The sequence below is a fragment of the Paroedura picta genome, chromosome 14 (assembly GCF_049243985.1).
Source record: "Paroedura picta isolate Pp20150507F chromosome 14, Ppicta_v3.0, whole genome shotgun sequence".
Taxonomy (NCBI): Eukaryota; Metazoa; Chordata; class Lepidosauria; order Squamata; family Gekkonidae; genus Paroedura; species Paroedura picta.
The window spans coordinates 32,493,374-32,513,663 of NC_135382.1; the positions used below are offsets into that span (position 1 = coordinate 32,493,374).

Sequence of the window (20,290 nt, forward strand, 5' to 3'; positions counted from 1 at the left end):
AAGCAACTTTCCCCCCAAGCAATCCTATTTTTTCCTGCTTCTCCTGAGCATTATGTGCTTTAAAACAACTTTTCTGACAGCAGGTAGCACCTATCTGGATACAGCTACCTTCATCATAGGAGAATACCTGGCCTGGAACCCTCTCCAGTTTTGTGAAATATCCCTTCATTTTTCGATTGCAGCCAGCCAACCTGGCAGCCATTTTATGATCTGTCCTATACCTGTGGTGGTCATTGTGATGTGGTACCTGTTCTCCAAGTTCAGTACGAAAGGTGCAATAACATTGGAGAATCCTGCTTTAATATTGAGTTCCTCTTGCCTTTGATAATCTCAGGCAGGTTCCCCCCGCCCCCCCCCCCCAAATTCTACCATCAAGGAACATTATCTGTATTGATCTACCTGCCAAGAGACTAGGGTGTCATGAGCTAGGTAGGGTATGAGTCATGTCTCATGCACTTTGACTTTTATCTTGGTTAAAGATATGGAATGGGTTCTAATTACAGTCAAGCTGCCTGACTCTTTTTTCATTGGGAAAGTGTTTCTCCCCAAAGACAATAGAATCACCCTAGACCAACTATTCTCCATGTTGTTACTATTGAGGAACCCCTGAAACATTCTTCAGACTTTGAGAAACCCCAAAAGTAGTGCAATGGTGCATAATATGGTTGGGAAGCATAGCTGTGTACTCGCACACATGGGGACCCTCCCCTTCCCACCCCCTCCAAGCCCATCTTTGGTCATTTTGGGAGGGGGGGGGCAGGCCAACATGACCATATATGGCCACATTATCCAATACATGTTGAACGAATTTTAAAAATATATAAAGAATTAACTAACTCTGACCCATTCGGGAAACCCTTCCAAGGCCATCAAGAAAGCCTGCCCTAGACTATATTAGATGCACGGACAGTGGTCGGGATCCAACTCGGCATCCCTGGTTTCCAGAATGGATGTGAGTTAATTAACTTTTTATACATATTTTAAATTTGTTAAACATTTATTGAGGTATGACCATATATAATCATGTTGACCTGCCCACCTCAAATGGCAGATGATGGGCCTGGAGGGGAAGGGGAGGGTGGGCGTGCCCACAGCTATGCTTCCCAACCATATTTTGCACAATTGTGCCCCTTCTGGGGTTTCTCAAAGACTGAAGAACATTTCATGGGTTTTTCAACGGGAAAAAAGTTGAGAAAGGCTAACCTAGGGGCATGCGGCTGGGAGGGAAATAGACATTTTGGTCTGATCCAGCTGGGCAATTTCTTTCATCCTTACATAATTGAGTTGTGCTATATTTTTTTAAAAAATAATAAAGCGCTGAACCTTTGCCAGGTTATTAGTATAGGCTTGCACCCCCCGGCAGCTTTGCTGTAAGTCCTTTCCCAAATGTCTAGAAGTACACAGCTTTAACACACACAACTCGAGCGTTTGCAAATCTCTCGCAAACATGGAGCAGAATGGATGTCGTTCCATATCAGAGATTCAAAAGCTGCATATGGTGCTCAGCTATAACAGCTGAGCTTTAAAAGAAGTGCAGCTTTGCATCTCAGTCAACCTGACACCAAACGGGGCCAGCATACACACATACACACACGTGCAAAGATGAAGAACCGGCTCTCCCATTTGTACACATTTATTTTAATTCCAAAAATCAAACCAAAAAAATTGTTTGTCATCTCCTCGAGAGAATATTTTGCCAATCAAAGCAACCCAGGGATCACTGCTTGCTGCTTTTAAAATTTAACACTCTTAATTATTTCCTGGCATAAATCGTCTCTTTCTCTCTGTCTCTCTGGGGGGGTGGGAGGGAAATAGGATTCTCAATCTCTTGGAAAGATAAGGCACTATTCGGAACTGTCTGTTGCAGCTCTCTTGCAGCTTGCTGTGTCTCGATTGCCCTGCCCTGGACGGCCCAGGCTAGCCTGGTCTCATTAGAGCTCAGGAGCTAAACATGGTCAGCCATAGTCAATACTTGGGGAGGGGGGGATGCCAAATAAGGAAGTCCAGGGCTGCTACACAGAAGCAGACAATAGCAAACCAATAGCAAACCAACTTCTGATCATTTCCTGGGAGGGGTCAGCATAAATTACCTGCAACTTGATGGCACTTTCAATCACCACCCTGTCTACATCGGAACAAAGACAGGTGGACGGGATTCAAATGCCCGGATGGCTCATTCTCCTAGTGCCTCCCTAGATTAATATGGGGAAGGATTCACATTGCTCAGAACTTTTGGGGTGCAACAGGTAGTGAGATAACCAGGACAAAGCTGCAGGCTAATCTTTGCAGGATAAAGGCCCGGTAAAGTAGATCAGTTCACTGTGAACGATCATGACTCACCAAGTAACCCAGATATCCAAGTAAGCCAAAAGGGCCATGCAAACCGGAATGCATCAAACCACTAAGAAGGAACAAGAGATAGGCTGGGAGGTCAGAAGTCAATGAATTAAGCCAGAAGAAAAGGTTACAATTGGAAAGGAAGAAAAGGGGGGGGATATGAAGTTGTGGTGTAGTGGTTAAGAGCGGCAGACCCTATCTGGAGAACCGAGTTTGATTCCCCACTCCTCCTCCACATGCAAGCAGTTGGGTGACCTCGGGCTAGACACAGTTCTCTTAGAGCTGTTGTTGCAGAGCTGGTCTTTTTGCACTCTCTCTATAGCATCAGATAAAACAACAGTATATAAATATCTCAAAATATATAAAAGTATAAAAGAAAATAAAAATATACATAAAAACAATATATAAATAGACAGTTTCAAATTAAATAGTTAGGTTTCAAACTCATTCTAATCCTGATTAAAACCACCCACCTTATCATTTTAGACAACTGAGGGTTCGTTGATATTTAACCAGTGGAGGTTCGTTGCATTCCCAAGCAAGGAGATTAGCATCTTCATGGTGTTAATTCCTGGCCTCAACCATAGGCCTGGAAGAACAGCTCTGTCATACAGGCCCCCCAGAACTCTCTTTAAGGTCCCCGAGGGTCTTAGTCTCACTAGGCAATCATTCAACCAGGCCACTTTTAGTTCATTAGGACCAAAGACCCTGAACAGATTTTGGTCCCTCACCCTTTGGGGGATATAGTGGATAGGGCTTTTGAGGTCATGAATTTAGAAGGCTACCATAAGTCAGATAGCACTTAGTACATGGATTCTTGTGACCATTTCAACAAGGACCCTGTTGAACCAATTAATAACTGAACCCCACTGCTATTGGCAGGTTTTTCATGGAAGTCAACATATATCATAATAAAATATGGATTAAGAGAGACGGGGCCCAGACAAGATTCCCAAGTGTACCTTCATCACCAAGAGAGTCTCCGGTGAGCCCTTCTTCCACTATGACCCCGCCACCACCAAAAAGCAATACCCCCTTGAGCTTTATAATCCCCAAATTAGATGAATGAGTAAAAATGTACCACTCTCACTGAAGAACACGCTGTGCGGAAGAAGGAAGGCATTCAGAGAAGCGTGGTTATTTAAGGAGGAAGGATTCTATTTTTATAACTCCGGCAATAGAAGCTTATGAAGAAAATAGAGGGGGGAAAAGAAGAACAATGCCACCTCAGTCTTTTCATTTCAAAGATTAAACAGGATCACAGAGAAAAGAGGCCAGCAGAACAGAGAAAGGGAGACCTGGCTTAGAAGCAAGATTTCCTCAAAGCACCTCGGAACGTTGACATTCTCTTTCCTCCGATGGTAATGTATTATTTTTTTTTTTAGCTTCTTAAGCCAACTTCCCACTCCTCCCTTCCCAGCCCCCTGTTGCTGTGTGCCATCCCAGAGCTGGAGTATAAAGTTTGGCGTTTGCAGCACGAAGCAGCTGGGCAAAGCTACCAGAGAATGATAATGACCTCAGAAATCTGCTGTTAGCTCGACTACAATAGGGTGCTCAGTCTAGTGGAAAATTGTGTTCATCAGCTAACTCTGCTCAGTTACTAATTGACATTGCCAAATATTTTAAGAACAATTGGAATGCACAAGCAAAAAAAAATGAAGATCTTAATCCTCAGACTTAAAAAAAAAAAATTTTGCCTTTTTGTTCACGTAGAGCATTTGATGATTATCATCCCCCAGAAAGAAAGAAAGAAAGAAAGAAAGAAAGAAAGAAAGAAAGAAAGAAAGAAAGAAAGAAAGAAAGAAAGAAAGAAAGAAAGAAAGAAAGAAAGAATCATATTCTCTATCCTGTGTCTTTGCTCTGCTGTCCAGTACAAAAGATTTTTTATATGCTCTGTCAATGGGCATAAATATAGGCTGAAATGCATTGTTCAAAAACGAATTCTCTGCCATGGAAAAAACCCAGAGATACTGAAAAGATTCCAGACCAGCTGATCACATCGTTTGTGCCAAAGTCAACATGAAGTGTTGAGGACAAGAATAAATTTTTAGAGTTAACAGTATTTTATTGTCCATCCATCTTTCCTTTTTAACACACACACACACACATACACTTTTCATTGATCATGCAACTTGGCCTACGTTATTTAATGAACCGGAGGGTCAGTGCATTCAATTATCCCATTCGTACTATCAAGACTTCAATTATCTCACCAAATGCAGAAGGTACTATTCTACTCAGTGTAACAAAACAGTATCATTTCTTACTACATTAAGTTTTAATTATTCTGTGTGTTAACTCCTAAGCAAAATCTGACTCTGGTTTTATAAACAGTCCCAGAAGCCAACCCAGACAACTGGTGACCTCATTTTTCAGTACCTAATCCTTCTCTTATTGAAGAGAATCAAACTCGCTTGTTCTGATTGGTAGTACAGAAACAGAGGGTCCAATCCACAGTGAGCATGCCAAGTCGTGATTGGTTATCAGTGTTGCAGATTGAGCGATATTTAATAAGCATGAACACTGAGGCATTCTCAGTTCTCCACTGGAAAAGCTGGCCAGGCAAAATAACAGTTTTTGAATCTTGTTAGTATCAATGATGAGGTTTAAGCATGTGCTTGAACTACATCCATAGCTAAACGAGACTTCGCCGTCCGAGGGATAAGGTTAAGATCCCAATAAGTCACCTTGTTGGCATGCCCTTTCTCTCGGCTTCCCCTTCCATCGTAACAGAGGACAACAGTTGGAGAGATTTAAAACAAAAAAACCCGCAAACCCTCCCCCCCCCCAAAAAAAACCCAAGGAAACGATCTATGCGACTAGTCCTGTCCGTTTTCTCTTCGAAAGTATGACCTCTCCGTTTGTCAAAAGGTTCTGAGCTTTAGCAGTTGATCTTCAGCTAAGTTCTCAGCAGTTTTGGAGAGCCAAAGAACAAACACATTTTCTGGTTCACCGGCATCGTTTTCACATGTTCACTGATTCAAACATTCTTTTACTCACATAACAAACAGCTGCATACCGCATTAGCCGAGCCAGTGACAGTCACCACATCTCTGCAATAACTGTTTGATTGCAAACTTGACCCTTTCTTCTTCTCAGTCTGAACTAGACATTTAAAAAAAAAAAGACAGCCACTCCACTCCCAATCCTCCTTTGCAAAGAATTACAGCAGATAACAAAGACTTCTCTGCCATTCATTGTAAGCCTTCTCCTAGAGATCCGTTCTAAGAGGCACTGTGTATAAAAGGGTTTTTTTTATGATGAATTCCAAACTACTATCATGTTAAGAGCACCAGTTTATATATATAAAAAAGAATTCAATGGTTAAGGTCTGGGGGAAAAAATAGTTTCTCAGGCCCTACTGACCCAGTTTGCCACCACAGAAAATAGTCAAGTGATGCAAATTAAGTTCTGAGATGCTGCTATAGTCTTGGAAACTGGATACACAATGTTTGGAAGTAATTTCTTAATGGCTGTCTATGTTTTCTTCAACTTTAGGAATGACAGGCCTCCTTTGTACTCATGCGGGTTTATGTTCTGCAGGTAGAGAGGCTTATGTGATGATGAAAATCTATTTATTGGGAACATCATAGCGGGCTAAGAGGTTTTGTAATTGGTGGGGGGGCATTTCTCCAGGTTAAATTAATACCACATTATTTCATCTGGAAAAGTGAATGTTTTAATATTTGGCATCTTGCATCAATGAAATGCTTCATCATACAGATGTTAAATCCCCATTATGAGACAACAAAGAAAACAATTAGAAATTATTCAACCAACCCGCACAATTGAAGACTGGAAGCAGTATGTAAGTTTACAAGTTTAGGAGGAATGCTGCGGAGCCTACTGGGCTTCCGTCTTTATAAACAGTCAAGCTCATCCATTTACCAAATTGCAGAACTGCAGCTGACACTTTGAAAGTAAAGACAAAGGAAATGGGATAATATTGTAATACCCTCTATGAATTTGTGATCAGCAACAATTAAAGATTTAATTGATTGCTTTCACTTATGGTTCAGGATTGAGAAATTCTGTTGTTGTTGTTGTTAGGTGCGAAGTCGTGCCCGACCCATCGCGACCCCGTGGACAATGATCCTCCAGGCCTTCCTGTCCTCTACCATTCCCCGGAATCCATTTAAAACACTTTTTAAAAAACCCACAAAGTTGCACTTACCTATAACTGTTGTTCATCGAGCATCTCCTGTGCAGATGCACATGTGGACTGCACATGAGCAGGCTGGCCTTTGGACAGGGTTCTTACAGCTAAAAGCCTCCAAGGAGTGCTGTGTGTCAGAGCCAGAAATTTGATCCCACCCAGAGACCACATGCTCCCATGCAGAGGCACTCTCAATCTCAATACCTCTACTGCACTGAAGCCAGAGCATGCAGCGGGGCAGGAGGGAGGATATGTGTGCCTTCATAGAAGATACTCAATGAACAATAGTTACAGATACGTGCAACTTTGTTTTCATCTTCCCTCTTCTGTGTAGTCCCACATGGGGAGTCTAGCAAGCTACTCACCAGGCAGTGGGGCATGCTCTCCTCACTTGAAAAGCAAATCATGTACTGCTTCCCTGACTCAAACTTCTTGCCTCACCTGGCGATCCAAAGAATGCTGACAAAAAGCCCTTTTCCACTGGAATCCAGTGGAGTCCCTCTAGAATGGAATTCAATGGGACTTCTCCCGATTCACCAGGAGTCTAACCTTTGACAGATTTTTAAAACTTAGGAACAGTGCCTCAATAATAAGTCTCTGGAATCTGCTACCCACAGGCAATCGTCCAAATAAGGGAATATATGGCAACCCTGCATAGATAGGTGGGCAATTATTGGGGGTAAACTTTCCTAGTCAGAAAGAAGATTTCTAAGATGGGACTGCCTCTCTTGACTGAGAAAAGGAAGTTCTACTTTACACAGAAAGTGATAAAAATGTGGAATTTTGCTGCCAGAGGATACTGATGGCCATAGGAATAAACAGCTTTAAAGAGGGCTACTAGCCATGGTGACTGAGGGTAGCCTCCTCATTTAGAGGCACTGATCCTCTGAATTCCAGAGGAAAGAGGCCTCTTTATGCTATTGTTGGCTCAACAGTGGGCTGGCTGACTACTAAGTGAGGCAAGACACTGGACTAGATGGACCGCTGGTCTGATCCAGCAAAGCTTGTCTTATGTCCTTATATAAAGAACAAGCTGCATCCATGTTCCTCAAATGACCATCCTTTGGGAAGCCACAGTGTGTGTGTGGGGGGGGAACACTAGCCATTTATGTGTGTGCGCTGTTGTTCCTAACATTTAAAATGTTGACAAGGGCAACTTGTCTGCAAAATAAAATCTTTATGTTGTCATATTGGATTTTCAATCCTCTTAAAACAATCCAAACAACTGCATGGTATAAAATTAGCTCTTGCCTGTTTCCCCTTCATTCCTACGCAGGCTTTTCAAATCTGTTTTGCCACTAATAAATTGTAAATGAGGCTACAGCCCAAAGAGTAGTCAGTGTGTTTCATGGGTATTTAAACAACAGCATTAAGCGGTATAGGAATCTGTGGAATGCAGAGGGCAGATTTATGTGTCTTAAGAGTTTCTTTACTGGTTTGTAATAAGCCACCCCTCCCCAAGAAAAAAAAAAATCCCCTCACACTTTCTTTTCTATTAATCTGGCCTTAGAAACGGGGGATACTGGAGCATGACAAGAACAACAAAATAAACTGGCATCTACTTAATAACTGTAACAGCGGATTGCCTCCAATGCTAAAATATTTATCGAAACCAGGGGAGGGAGGGAGTCGAAAAAGAATTACCTTCAACAGTCTGCTACCAGATCTTTAACAGTGGGCAACGTAATGCCTTAAGGTCTCTCAAACTGTCTTTCATTTTCTAGACTTAATGGCTGATTGCAGAAATCAATGTTGCCATTAGTAACAGAGTATTTGTTATGGCATGATTTCCTCTGTTGTTAGGCCTGCAGAATGATTACAATATTAGCGAGGTGCTTTTGTTATAAAAGGGCTGAAGATATAACTTTCAATTTACTATCCATTAGTTCGAGAGCCTAGAAATGAGAGATGAGGCCAGAAATCTTACCTCTCTTTCTGTCTGTCTGTCTTTCTTTTTTTTTTTTAAGAACCCCAAAAGATCAGTATTTTAGACAGCTTCAATGAAACCTGATTTGGCTTTACTCTTTACAATGGCAGGTTGGCATTAAACACAATAGAATAAAACAAATTCATTTTCGTTTCTGGCTTCACTGTGTTCGTTTAAACTCAAGGATGCAGCTTTTATGGAGGGTCATGGAATGTTAATGGGCCATACACATTTTCAATTGGATTGCCATCTACCCCACATTTATGTTCACTTCTGGCCTTAAATGGATATCACAGACACATATGTCAGACTTTCTCAACCAGGGTACCATGAAACCCTGGGGTTTCTTGACAGCCATGGAAGGGTTTCCCTAATGGGTGGGAGTGAATTATTTTTAATATAATTTTTTAATTTGTTAAACAATTATTGAGTGATGTGACCATATCATGTCAACCCACCCTTGTCATGTCCCCACCCCAAATGGCCAATGATGGGCCTGGAAGGGCAGGGGCCCTGGGTGGGAATGTATGCCTCACAACCCTATTCTGCACAATTGTACCCCTTCTGGGGTTTCTACAAGCCTGGGGTTCTCTTCAGGGGTTTCTCAATGGTAAAAAAGTTGAGAAAGGCTGACATATGTGAACAGTGTGCAGCTATAGAAGTTGGCCATTTATAACACAACAAGAGGTACAAGAACAGCCAAATGGGGAAGCAAAGGAAAGTCTTTACACTGAATGTCTTTACTTTAAATGGGCAGAATCACAAGAGGAGGGAATTGTGAGAAAGGAGCTTCCAGCCTATAAGATCTAAGTTGAATGCTTGTCTCTTTCCTGTTGCAGGAACTCAAGACCTAGCTCTAGGTAGAAACTTGAGGTCATCAGAATGAGAAAAAGGTGGGGCGGTCATTAGAGACAGCATGATGGTCACTTCTAGAAGAAAAAAAGAAAAACAGGAGTGATGCCATGCCTCTCTAAAAACCATGGACTTTTTGCAGATTTCTACAGAGGACTGACTGCATTAGTCAGTGTCAGTCCTCTCTAGAAATTGCCAAAAACTCTATGGTTTTACGGTAAAGTTTCTGGTAATTCCTACACAGATGTGACATCCCAATGGCCTTTTTTCCCCTAAAGGATGTCACACCGACAAGGCAGGAGTCATTAAAAAAAATTCCCACCAACAAATAATGTACACAGTTTGGAGGCCACCAAAGCATCTTAAAAGCATCTTACACTGGACTCACAGTGTGATTGCAAAAGCACATTAAAAAATTTAACCACCTTCCTGAAGTCCTGGGTCATGTCAGTGTCTCACCAATAGACCTCCCAGTAGTCCTGTGTATGCCCCCTGGAGTTCCATAATAATCATAATTATTATTTATTATTATCCCACCCTCCTATAATGGCTCAGGGTGATTTACATACAATTAAAGTTAACAATAATTAAATCAACATAACAGTAACAATGTTTACAATATAAAACATAGGACTGAAGTCATTGCAGCCTCCAGATTATTCTCTGCCCATAAATCTCCCAACTAAGCGTCACTCTATGGAGGTGTTTTTGCAGGGGAGGGTCATAGATGTTATTGAATCACTGGTCCCAACAAAAAGTTTGTCATCCTGAGGAACTGGCAATCTTCAAGCAAAGGTTGGATACACACTTAGGGCTGCCCCTGCGTAGAGCAGGGGGTTGGACTAGATGGCCTGCATAGCCCTTCCAACTCTATGGTTCTATGATTCTATGATTCTATGAACTCTGCCAACTCTGACAGGGTCCTGATCTCTCTGGGAGTTCATTCCAACAAGTAGGGGCCATGACTGAAATTGTCCTGGCCCTGGCTTGAGTCCCTGGGGCCAGGGACCACCAGCATGGAGCAAAGATGGGATGTAAATCAATAATATTGAGGATAAATAAACGATTCCACTGAACAGCGTATATATAATCTAGGAGAACTGCAGCGGCCCCAGCATTGTACATGAATGCCTCTCACCCATATCAAGCTAACATCATAAAGCGTTTGTTTGTGTCCATTCCACTTGGAAACAGACAGTCCACAAGAGAGAGAAGCCAGTAATGAAAGTGGGGGAGAGGGAGGGGATTTAAGAAGGAGAAAAAGATACCACTAAATGGCTTTCTCTCTGTTTTGTGAAAACAACCACCATGTTTCACGTTTGAGACATTCCAAACAACACTAAATGACATGATAAATAGAACGCCAAGAACAAATAAATGGAAGTTGCTTTTTTTAACCAAGACACCATTTTTGGAAAGACAGTAAAATTTGCCCAATAGAATGTATGCTTCTTCTTGGAAATCTAACAAAATGTATCGGCTCTCTGCAGATGCGTGAAAACATTGGGGGGGAAAACGATAGGAAAGACCTGAAAAGCAAAAAGTTGGCTTACCTGAAGAGGAAGGTGAAGAAGGGTGTGGGCTGTCTTCTTGGGCACTTCCTGTCTGTGACAGACCTCCTCCTATTCCACTTTCCTCAGTAATATTAGAAGACCCCGGTGTGGTTGACCTGCTGACTGACTGAGACTCCTGGTCACTCCCAGACCCTCGGCGTTCTTCGAGGCTTCCTTGAAGGATCTCTTCTTCCATCTTCCTGTCTCTCTTGTGGACCCTGGAATGAACAACAACTTGGTGGTATGTTCTAAAAACCCTGCCACAATCTGGGCACTCAGTTGGCTTCTCTTTCGAGTTGCTGTGACTCTGCATGTTATAATCGAGTCCTTGGTTCAGACCGTGAGACAGGAAATCTCTACTGCCTTCCAAAGGGTCTAGTTTGTTTGACAAGTCTCTCTGATTGCCCATTTTAGTGCTGTGAACCAAATCAGCAGGCATTTTCTGCTTGGAGCCATCTGCTCCCACTAACACATACTCCCGTTTCTCCTTATCAAACAGAACTCCGGTGTTTGCCAAACTGTCTTCACGGCTCCGTTGTATCTGGTGCTCTTTAGACAAAAAGCCATGTTCCATGGCCATTCCTCTTGCCATAAGCTGCCAAGCTTGATAGCTGTTTACAGGGTCCATCTCAGCAGCTTTGGCCGCAGCCTGTAGCCTTTCTATGCAGCTGGATTTGAGAGGAGGCACAAGGTTGAGACAGCCCAGTAAAGAATGCTTGTCCCCTTCAGCTATGCTGTGGCCCATGCCAGCAATGGGGGACAGGAGCTTACCCAGGACTTCTCTCTCTTTCATGGGCAAATCTCCTTTACGGTAAGCCTGATTCTGCTCACTGAGACCTGCTTTGTCAGGCGGGAGAAAGCCACTTTGCAAACAGGATAAGTATCTCGAGTACAAGTTTGCGTGAGCTTCCTGTGTCATGCTACCAATGGACACAGGTACTTCCGGGTCGCTGGGGGATTTGTTTTTCACGGACAGTTTGTTCAGGTGCACCTTCATGTGATTCTTAAGGAACCAAGGCTCTTTGAAACGCCTCCCGCAGATTTGGCAGCAGTGCTCAAAGGAATCCTTGTGCTTTCTCATGTGGCCCTTCAGGAACCAGGCTTGGCTGAAGACCTGCCCACACACCTCGCACCGAAACTCATTGGTGGACTGTTCGCCGTTCCCATTGGAACCTTGGCCCTGAGCCGACTCGGCAGTTATGTGAGCTTTCTCCACGTGGCTGATCAGCTCTTCCTCCTGCGAGGCAGCAAAATCGCACAAAGTACACTTGTAAGGCTTGTGAAGGATCCTGATGTGCCTGTCCAGCTCTTCCCGTTTCTTAAACTTTCCTTTGCAAAAAGTGCACCGAAATCCAGCAGGGGTAGCGACCGCTTCTTCCTGTACACTGGCCGGCTTTGGAGAGGGAACGGGGTTGGAAATATCTGGGGTGCTATGGTTGGCGGACATGGACAAATTGCAGTTGGCAAGAGGCACGGGCTGAGAATGGGGATGTGCTTTGACGTCGGATCTGGGTTGCAGAAGGCTGCCCTTCATCTGCTTATCCCGCAAGATGGCCCTCTCTTCCAGTTCGTGCAGGAGCCGGTTCTCTTCCCGAACTCTCCCGCGGCCCTTGCCCAAGTTTCCCAGCTTGTGAGTGCGCAAGTGAATCTTCAAGTTTCCCTTCTGGGCTGCTCTGTGATCGCAATAGGGGCACTTGAACGGTTTCTCGCCCGTGTGGGTGCGCATGTGGAGAGACAGGATGCTGTTAAAACGGAAACGTTTCCCACATAGGGGGCACGGGTATTTTCTGTTCTTCCGGGCATCGTCCTCTATATCGCTCATCTGTGACATGATGCCCAGGTTCTGTCCATTCAAGAACTGTTGCAGATCTACCCTCCCGTTCAAACTGGTGTCGACCTCTCTGTTAAGCTGATTGGCTAACAGGGCCATCTGGCTGCTGATTGGCTGGTTTGCTAAAGAGACATGGCTCTTCTCCTCTAGGAGTCCTGATGTCTTTTCCTCGGGATTCTGCCTGCTCTGAAGCTCTGGAAAGGCATGACTAAGCTGGGACGTTATCTGGTGCAGCTTCTGACTCATGGAATATTGTCCATTGAGAATGGAGCTGTTGAGGTGGGCATCAGCCTCTGGTACAGCTGAAGAAACGCCAAGGCACAAACTAGCTTCCTCCATCCCTGAGGGGGGGAAAAGAAGTGAAGAATGTTTAAGTTTGGAGCAAGCCCCGTGTTATCACATCAGACCTACCAAAATGTGTTATATTTCAGCTACGCATAGTACAAAAGAACCTCTGTCAAAACCAATAAAAAATATATGAAATGTCAAGTGTATAGGGTACAATTGTGATTGCGTTTTGTCTTAATTATACAGGGCCTTCATCACACTGCATACTTTCTGATTGCATATATTAATTAGGATTTTTTAAAAACGAACACATTACCAATTTGAATATCTTGCTGTCAAATAAGTGGCGTTATGCTTTCAACTTCTTTCAACCTCCCCTCCCCCTTTTCCCTGTGAAACTGCACCTGTTTACATGTTCTAATCTATATAAAAAGAGAAATGTTATGCCTCTCACTCACTTGCCCACGAAAAAAAAAAAGAGAAAAGAAAAAGCAACACAAAAATAGAAATCCATTTATAAAACTTTCAGTCCCATTAAGCATATTCAATAAATTCCACATTCTACAATGAGAAAGATGGTTTTATGATTTGGCGGGGAGGGGGAAGAAAAGATGCCATGATATTTACTGGTACACAATAAAACACGATAATGTTTTGGGGAGGGGGGGGGTGGATAAAGTAAAGGACAAGCTTTCGAACAATAAAAGGGATTTTGCTTTAGTCAACAAAAAGTGCAGTAATATCTCATTAAGCTGATTAGTATGCGGCTTAGAAACAGTACTAGGTGCTGTAACACATGATTATAATCATAAAAATCCTTCAGTGTTTGCAAGTAAGCATTAACGAGGTATATTAAATTTTAAGGAGACTGCGACTTGCAGCTTTGCAAACCTCTGAGATTAAGATTTAACCCTTCTGCTCCAAAGCAATCGTCCTTCCATCATTGGGAAAGGGCACCCATCACAAGAAGCGTAAATTATCGCCTTAATTTGCCGGTGTGAGTATTTGGATTTCGGGAAAAGTTATCCAGTGTTAGCCAATTGTCGGTCCTTCTCGAGACGTTTTATAAGAGGCGATCTAAAGGACTCCGATTAGCTTTCCAAAGAACCCTCTTCCGGAACTCGATAAAACCCAATTAAAAGCCAGCGAAGGTGTCACAGGAAGCTTCAACAAGTTTAAGTATTTTTAATAACTTTCTCAATATATGGTAATGAGTACAAATGGTACCTACAAACGGTGCACAGCAGAAAATTAGAACTCAACGCTGTTTGTTAAACAGGAGCACTCTGTGCTGGTCAGCATAATTGCCCCTAATAATAATAAGCTTCTCTCTTTGCCATTTTAGCTCGCCTGCTCGAAAGGGAAAATGCATCATTTTCTTGAAAGCCGTTCCATTTTGAAAGGCAGAAACGGTGGCTTTCAAAGCAGCACTGAAGCAACTTGAAAGTTACGTAATCAGATGAAAACGCCCCAAAGATCTGTCCTCTTTTGGAGTCTCTCGGCTCCTCTCCGTGGTAGAAAATGACAAAATATTTTCACTGACAAATTATATTTTGGGATGTCTATTGGACAGCTGTCCAACCCTGCCACATGGCAGCCTGTTCTTGATACTGAGAAGAGTTTCAAAGGCAAATTCGGCAATGGAATAAGAGAATCTGCTGTTCCATCCAAAATACAAAATAATTACCAATTTGTACTTGGTACAATGAAGTTTCTGGGCTTGCTTAAAGTAATTTCCAAGTATATCCCCTTAACTTCATCAAACAGAGTAATTAGTTTGTGGAACTTAATGGCTGGAATGCAGGGACAGCCACTACTTTAGATAGCTTTATTTGGGGATTAGACAAATTCAAGGAGGAGAGGTCCATCTGGGCTGCTAGACGTGACAACTGAATGAAATGTCCATATTTGGAGGCAAAACACTTCTGAAGGTCACTTACAAGGGGAAAGCAGTGCCATGGGATGGGAAAGTGGGTTCAGTGTCTGCTGGACTCTGGAGAATCTGGTTACCCACTGTGGAAAGGAGAAAGTTGAACTAAATAAACCACTGCTCTGACCCAGCAGTGCTCTTGTTATGTTCTCATCAGGCTAACATCTGAACACCTATTGTGAGATGCACAAGATGCTCTTTCACTATGGCAGTAAGTTGAGACCTTTCCGTAGGCCTCATAATATCTTACCATTACCCATACTGAACAAGAGTTGGCAGGAGAGATAACGTCACACTGGTATGAACCCACAGAGCAGGATCTCAATGACATATTTAAAGTATGCTCCCATGGACTGTATTGGTAAATATCCTCTTACATCTAACTTTCCAGGGAAGATCGAGGACAATAGTAGCTTCGAGAATTGGGAGTAACCGCAGAATCCCACGTTTTAAGCCTTCATATTGGCCATTAAGGGAATTCTTAGAAGCACAGAAGAATTATCTTCTAGACCATAGCTGGTTACGACTGCTTAGGTACCCAGTCACACGCAAATGGGTGTTCTTGAAGAAACCCTGCAGAATAGATGGTGAAATTTTGTTAAATGGGACTCTTACCGTTGTAGCCAAGAGACTGCTTAACTAAGGTTGTTATGATGTGATAATATACTCCTGTTAAGAAATACAGAGCACCAGACTCCTGAACCTTTTCAGGGTCATTAAGCAGCTGTAAACATTATTACAAAAATAAACCAGAGATTTCATGCTTACATTTTAGCCCAGAGCTGGGTGTGCTGAGCAAGTGCATTTTTTTTTTTTATCTCTTACAATCAGCGCTGGTGACATTTGGGCATCCAAACAAATTACATCACAAATATTACCGTGCTGGGCAGGATACAGAGTGGTTTGTTTGCCAGATGATTAATAAATAAGCAGTAGGGCGGTGTGGCTGACCTATTCTCAGTTGATGGATATGTAGGCAATGCTAAAAGACATGGCTGAAATAGTTAAATCTTGGCAGAAGCAGGGAGAGGGTCTATTCATCTTCACAGGATTATTAAGAGTCAATCAGCCAGAGCACAACTGGGTTGGATTTGGATTGTTTTTGTTGCTATTATGATGGGCTGAAATGGCCTTTTGGAACTTTCGTGTGGATTCATCGTTTACACTAGGCCAAGGTACGGAGCTGTAGAGTGTCGCCTCAGTTTTATTCCGATGTATCACTAAAACAAAGAGCCAAACGCAGAGAAAGAACGCCAAATATTGGGATGGATCCAACCAGCTTTTTCTTCTGGTTAAAAAGAAGCTAAGGAAGGGTCTAATCTGACCACCCAAGAAGGCTCTGTCGGGAATCATGGGGCCAACAGGATAAAAGGTCACATGCGATGGGAGGAAGCAGACTGGGTGAGACTGAATGACAAAACTGACTGGATTAAATCCATTGTTGCCAGACCAGCATATTCGATATGGCAATTTAAAAATAGAAAATGTATGACCGTCTACTAGATCTAGGAAAACGGAACGGGCGATTGGGGGGGGGGTTCTTTTGCTTTGTTTTAAAGGCCATCACTCATATATTTCTGGTGTGAAGTCTAGCTCTTCCTGAGTCCCTCAAGTGAACTGCGGCCAAACTGAACGCAATCTGTGTTACAGTTTGGAAATGGCTACAAATCTGCCACAAAGTTAGCGATATATTACCTGCAGGGTTGCCCCCCTCCCATCCCACTCACACTGTAGTGTAAAGTATTGGATTATGTCCTGGGAAACTCAGACTGCAAGCCCAACTCTGCCGTAGAAGCTTGGTGGGTAACCTTGGGCCAGTCACATGCTCTCAACTGAAGCTACCTCAGATGATAGGTGTGAAGAGGGAAATGATATAAGCATTTGGGGTCCCCTTTGGGGAAATGGAGAGACATAAATTCAATAAAAACAAATTTAAAAGCATTTATTTATTATCTTGATTTATATCCCGCCACTCTCCGTGGACTCATGGCAGGTCATATAAAACAGAATAAACCCCCAATAAAAAACCCTAATAACAGAACACAAGAAACGGCATAATCTCATCCGTTCCCTATCCACAGTCAATTATTAACACTGGGAGTTTGCAAGATGGCAAAGAGTTGGTCGGAGGAGGGGCCTTGGTTGTCTCTCATCCCGGCCTCAACCAAATACCTGATGAAAGAGATGATTTGCAGGACTTGCTGAACTAAGACAGCTCTGTCAGGGTCCTCAATTCTTCCAGGAGCTCATTCCACTAGGGCGGGGCCAGGACCGAAAAAGCCCTGGCCTGGGTCGAGGATAGGTATGCTTCTGATTTAAAATCAGGATAGGTATCATTATGTTGCATAGTTATCACGTCGTAAAATTAGTGTTGGTAACTGTGTGCATGTGAACAATTAACAAAAGGCAAATTCTGTTCTAAATTCAAGCAGAAAGATTTTCAAAGCTGACAAGCTGTCAATTTTATTGACAGTTGGCATTCAAGTTCACAATAATTTACTTGCTGTAAACTTTTCACTTCTCCCCGAACGTCGAACATTCGGGGGGGGGGGGAGGGTTGGAATTACTTTCAGAACCATCATGAATTTTTTTTAAAAGATATATGAAGACAGAGAACCCATGATGTTTTTAAATAAATACTAGCTCACAAGGTGATCATAATTATCATCACATCTGCGAAACGGTCGACAAACGAAAACTAGAACTGAACCTGTTGGGAGAAATGCTTCCCAAACCACAAAATGCTCAGATTTTATTTCCTCATTAATTCAATATGACAGAGCCATAACTGGAACTTCAGACAATGCAAATTTGGCTCTAAAAATTAGCTGCTTCCCCAATGTAATCTGACCCTTAAAAAGACTCCACAAATGGAAAGGACCCTCTCAGACTGCCTTGAGCCCCATAGGGGAAAAAAAAAACACCAAATATACAAAAATATCTGTATTTGCCCTCTAGTGGAGTTTAAAGCTGTCTTTGCTGATCCGTTTCTGATCAGAGAAAAGATGCAAGTTAACATATCTGACAAAGACCGGGAAGCCCCTGGTTTCAAATCCCACCTCCCTCATGGAAATGCTCTGAGTGACCTCAGACCAGTCGTTTTCCCTTTCTCTTTTTCAGAGAAATCTATCTTGCGTGGCTGATATGAAGATAAAACAGAGAAAGACAGAACTATGTATCCTATGACTGCCCTGAGCAAAGGTGAGAGATAAACTGGATAAACTTGAGGTTGTGCCTCAAGAAATTGTTGAGAGCATCAGTTGCTGGGCTGTGGTGTAAGAAGTGCACTGTCAATATTCCTGTACAAGTTGAAGTGCGCTGTCCATTTGAAAGCTGAAATGGTGCATCCAATGGATACGGTGGCGTATTTAGGATTGTAGGATCAGGCCATTTGCCTCTGGGATGGAGCAAGGCGACAAGAAGAATTAAGCCTCCAGAAACAAATCCAGTTGCCTCTATTTAAAAGCCATTTAAATCTTCGAGCTGCCACCCTCTCTTCTTTCCCCACTGCCACAGAAATGTTGATGATTCCGTTTCCATTACACTGGATTCGATTCCGGGCAAAACTGAGGTAAAACGTCAAATCCAAACACACAACAAAGATGAAAAGCAGGTTTAACAGTGAAATGTTCATTCAAGGTAGCCCGGTGAGATTTTTTTCACAGGGGTACCTGTCAGGAGCATACGCTCGGATGTAAAATCATCAAATAAGTACACAATGCCCTTACTAAACGCCAGGCATACTATCATATCATGAGTTGCCTGAAACTCTGGACAGTAGCCAGCTTGTGAGTTCAACAGACTACTGCTTTGGCCTTTTCATCTCCTTGGGGTCTTCACTCGGTTGCTTCTGATACTGGCTAGGTCAAACAGCTATACCTGGTGTTGACATTTCTGGCATTAATTCTACAAGTGAAAAGGATTGGGGGGGGGGACCCACTAAGTCCGTAAGTTCCCTTTGACCTAAGCTGCTGAAACATCTGTTGGTTGAGTCATTGAGCTGCTTGTTGGCCAAGTTCGACAGCAACTGTTCCTGTTGTGGATTATCTCTCTCAGTGGTAGGTGTCAGCGGAATAAATAGATGTGTTTCGAGGGAGAGAGATGCATGTTCGTAAACAGAACAGCTTTCAGCAATAGGCGTTCTAATGATCGACACCACGGTAGCTGAAGCCAACAATGAAAATGCAGGTGAATACTACACATGAGCTGGATTTCTTTAGTCATGAGGTGACAATTGAGAGAAACCATGTCCATCTAAAACAGGGGTAGTCAAACTGCGACCCTCCAGATGTCCATGGACTACAATTCCCAGGAGCCCCCTGCCAGCATTTTGACTACCCCTGATCTAAAACATGTGTCATTGCTATGTAAAATTAAGTGGACTTGGAGGGGTTGGGGTGATAAAACATGTCAAAATCCGGTTTGAGGATTTCTCCATGCTCACAGGAGTAACAAAACTGAGAAGGATGATATCCCGAATCGATCAACAGCACAGGGGGAATTGCTTTAACAGATACACAAATGAATTTTTTTTAATTGATACGTTCTTTGAGCGTTCTTCTGAATTTATTTTGAATAAACAGAATCAAAAGCCCATTTTTAAAAATATGCCAGTATATCATGGGATACCCTTAACTATTTCAATGTGAGCACCGTGAATTACAGGAGCACAACTTTATTTGATCTCACAATCGTGTTAGCATTTCAAACATCCGGGAAATCAAAAGTCAGGTTGAGAGACAGCGTTATGTAATGGTTTAAACAGCTTTACTCAACTCTTTTTACCATTAAGAAATCCCAGAAATATTTTCCAGGCTTTGAGAGACCCCAGAAGGGGCACGATCATGCAGAATATCGTTGGGAAGCACAGCTGTGGACACGCCAATCTGGGGTCAATCCTCACCCCCTCCAGGTCTATCATTGTCCACTGGGGGGGGGGGGTCAACATGACTATCTATGGTCATACCACCCAATAAACATCTAACAAATTTAAAAATTATTTTAAAAATTAATAAATTTCCACCCATTCAGGAAACTCTTCCCGGGCCGTAGAGAAACTTCAGGGTTTCACGAAACCCTCGTTGAGAAAGCCTGTGTATGTATGTATGTATGTATGTATGTATGTATGTATGTATGTATGTATGTATGTATGTATTTATTTATTTATTTATTTATTTATTATTTCAATTTATTGCCCATCTCTCCCCGAAATCTCGAGGTGGGTTACAACGTCTGAGTAAAAAACCCCAATCAAAATCCCTTAAAACAGACATAAAAACAGAACAGATAAAATTACAATCCGAACCCCGTGGGGATAAAGATGCCGCAGCAAAAACTCCTTCCAGTCCTAACAATCTTCCCAATAGTACATTCTGGAGGGGAAGGGTGAGCAGAGGGCACAGATGGAATTCGCTAC

At 42.7% G+C, this 20,290-nt stretch overlaps 1 protein-coding gene across 14 annotated transcripts in view; it reads right to left on the minus strand.

Annotated features, from left to right (window-relative positions):
• Positions 1-20,290, minus strand: part of ZNF536 (zinc finger protein 536) — a 410,578-nt gene that overhangs the window by 197,621 nt on the left and 192,667 nt on the right. For all 14 annotated transcript variants that reach the window (XM_077309497.1, XM_077309501.1, XM_077309489.1 and 11 more), the window contains one exon: positions 10,826-12,997. In XM_077309497.1, the coding sequence (XP_077165612.1) occupies positions 10,826-12,995 (2,170 nt within the window). In that variant the 5' untranslated portion in view covers positions 12,996-12,997. The remainder of the gene's footprint in view (positions 1-10,825; positions 12,998-20,290) is intronic.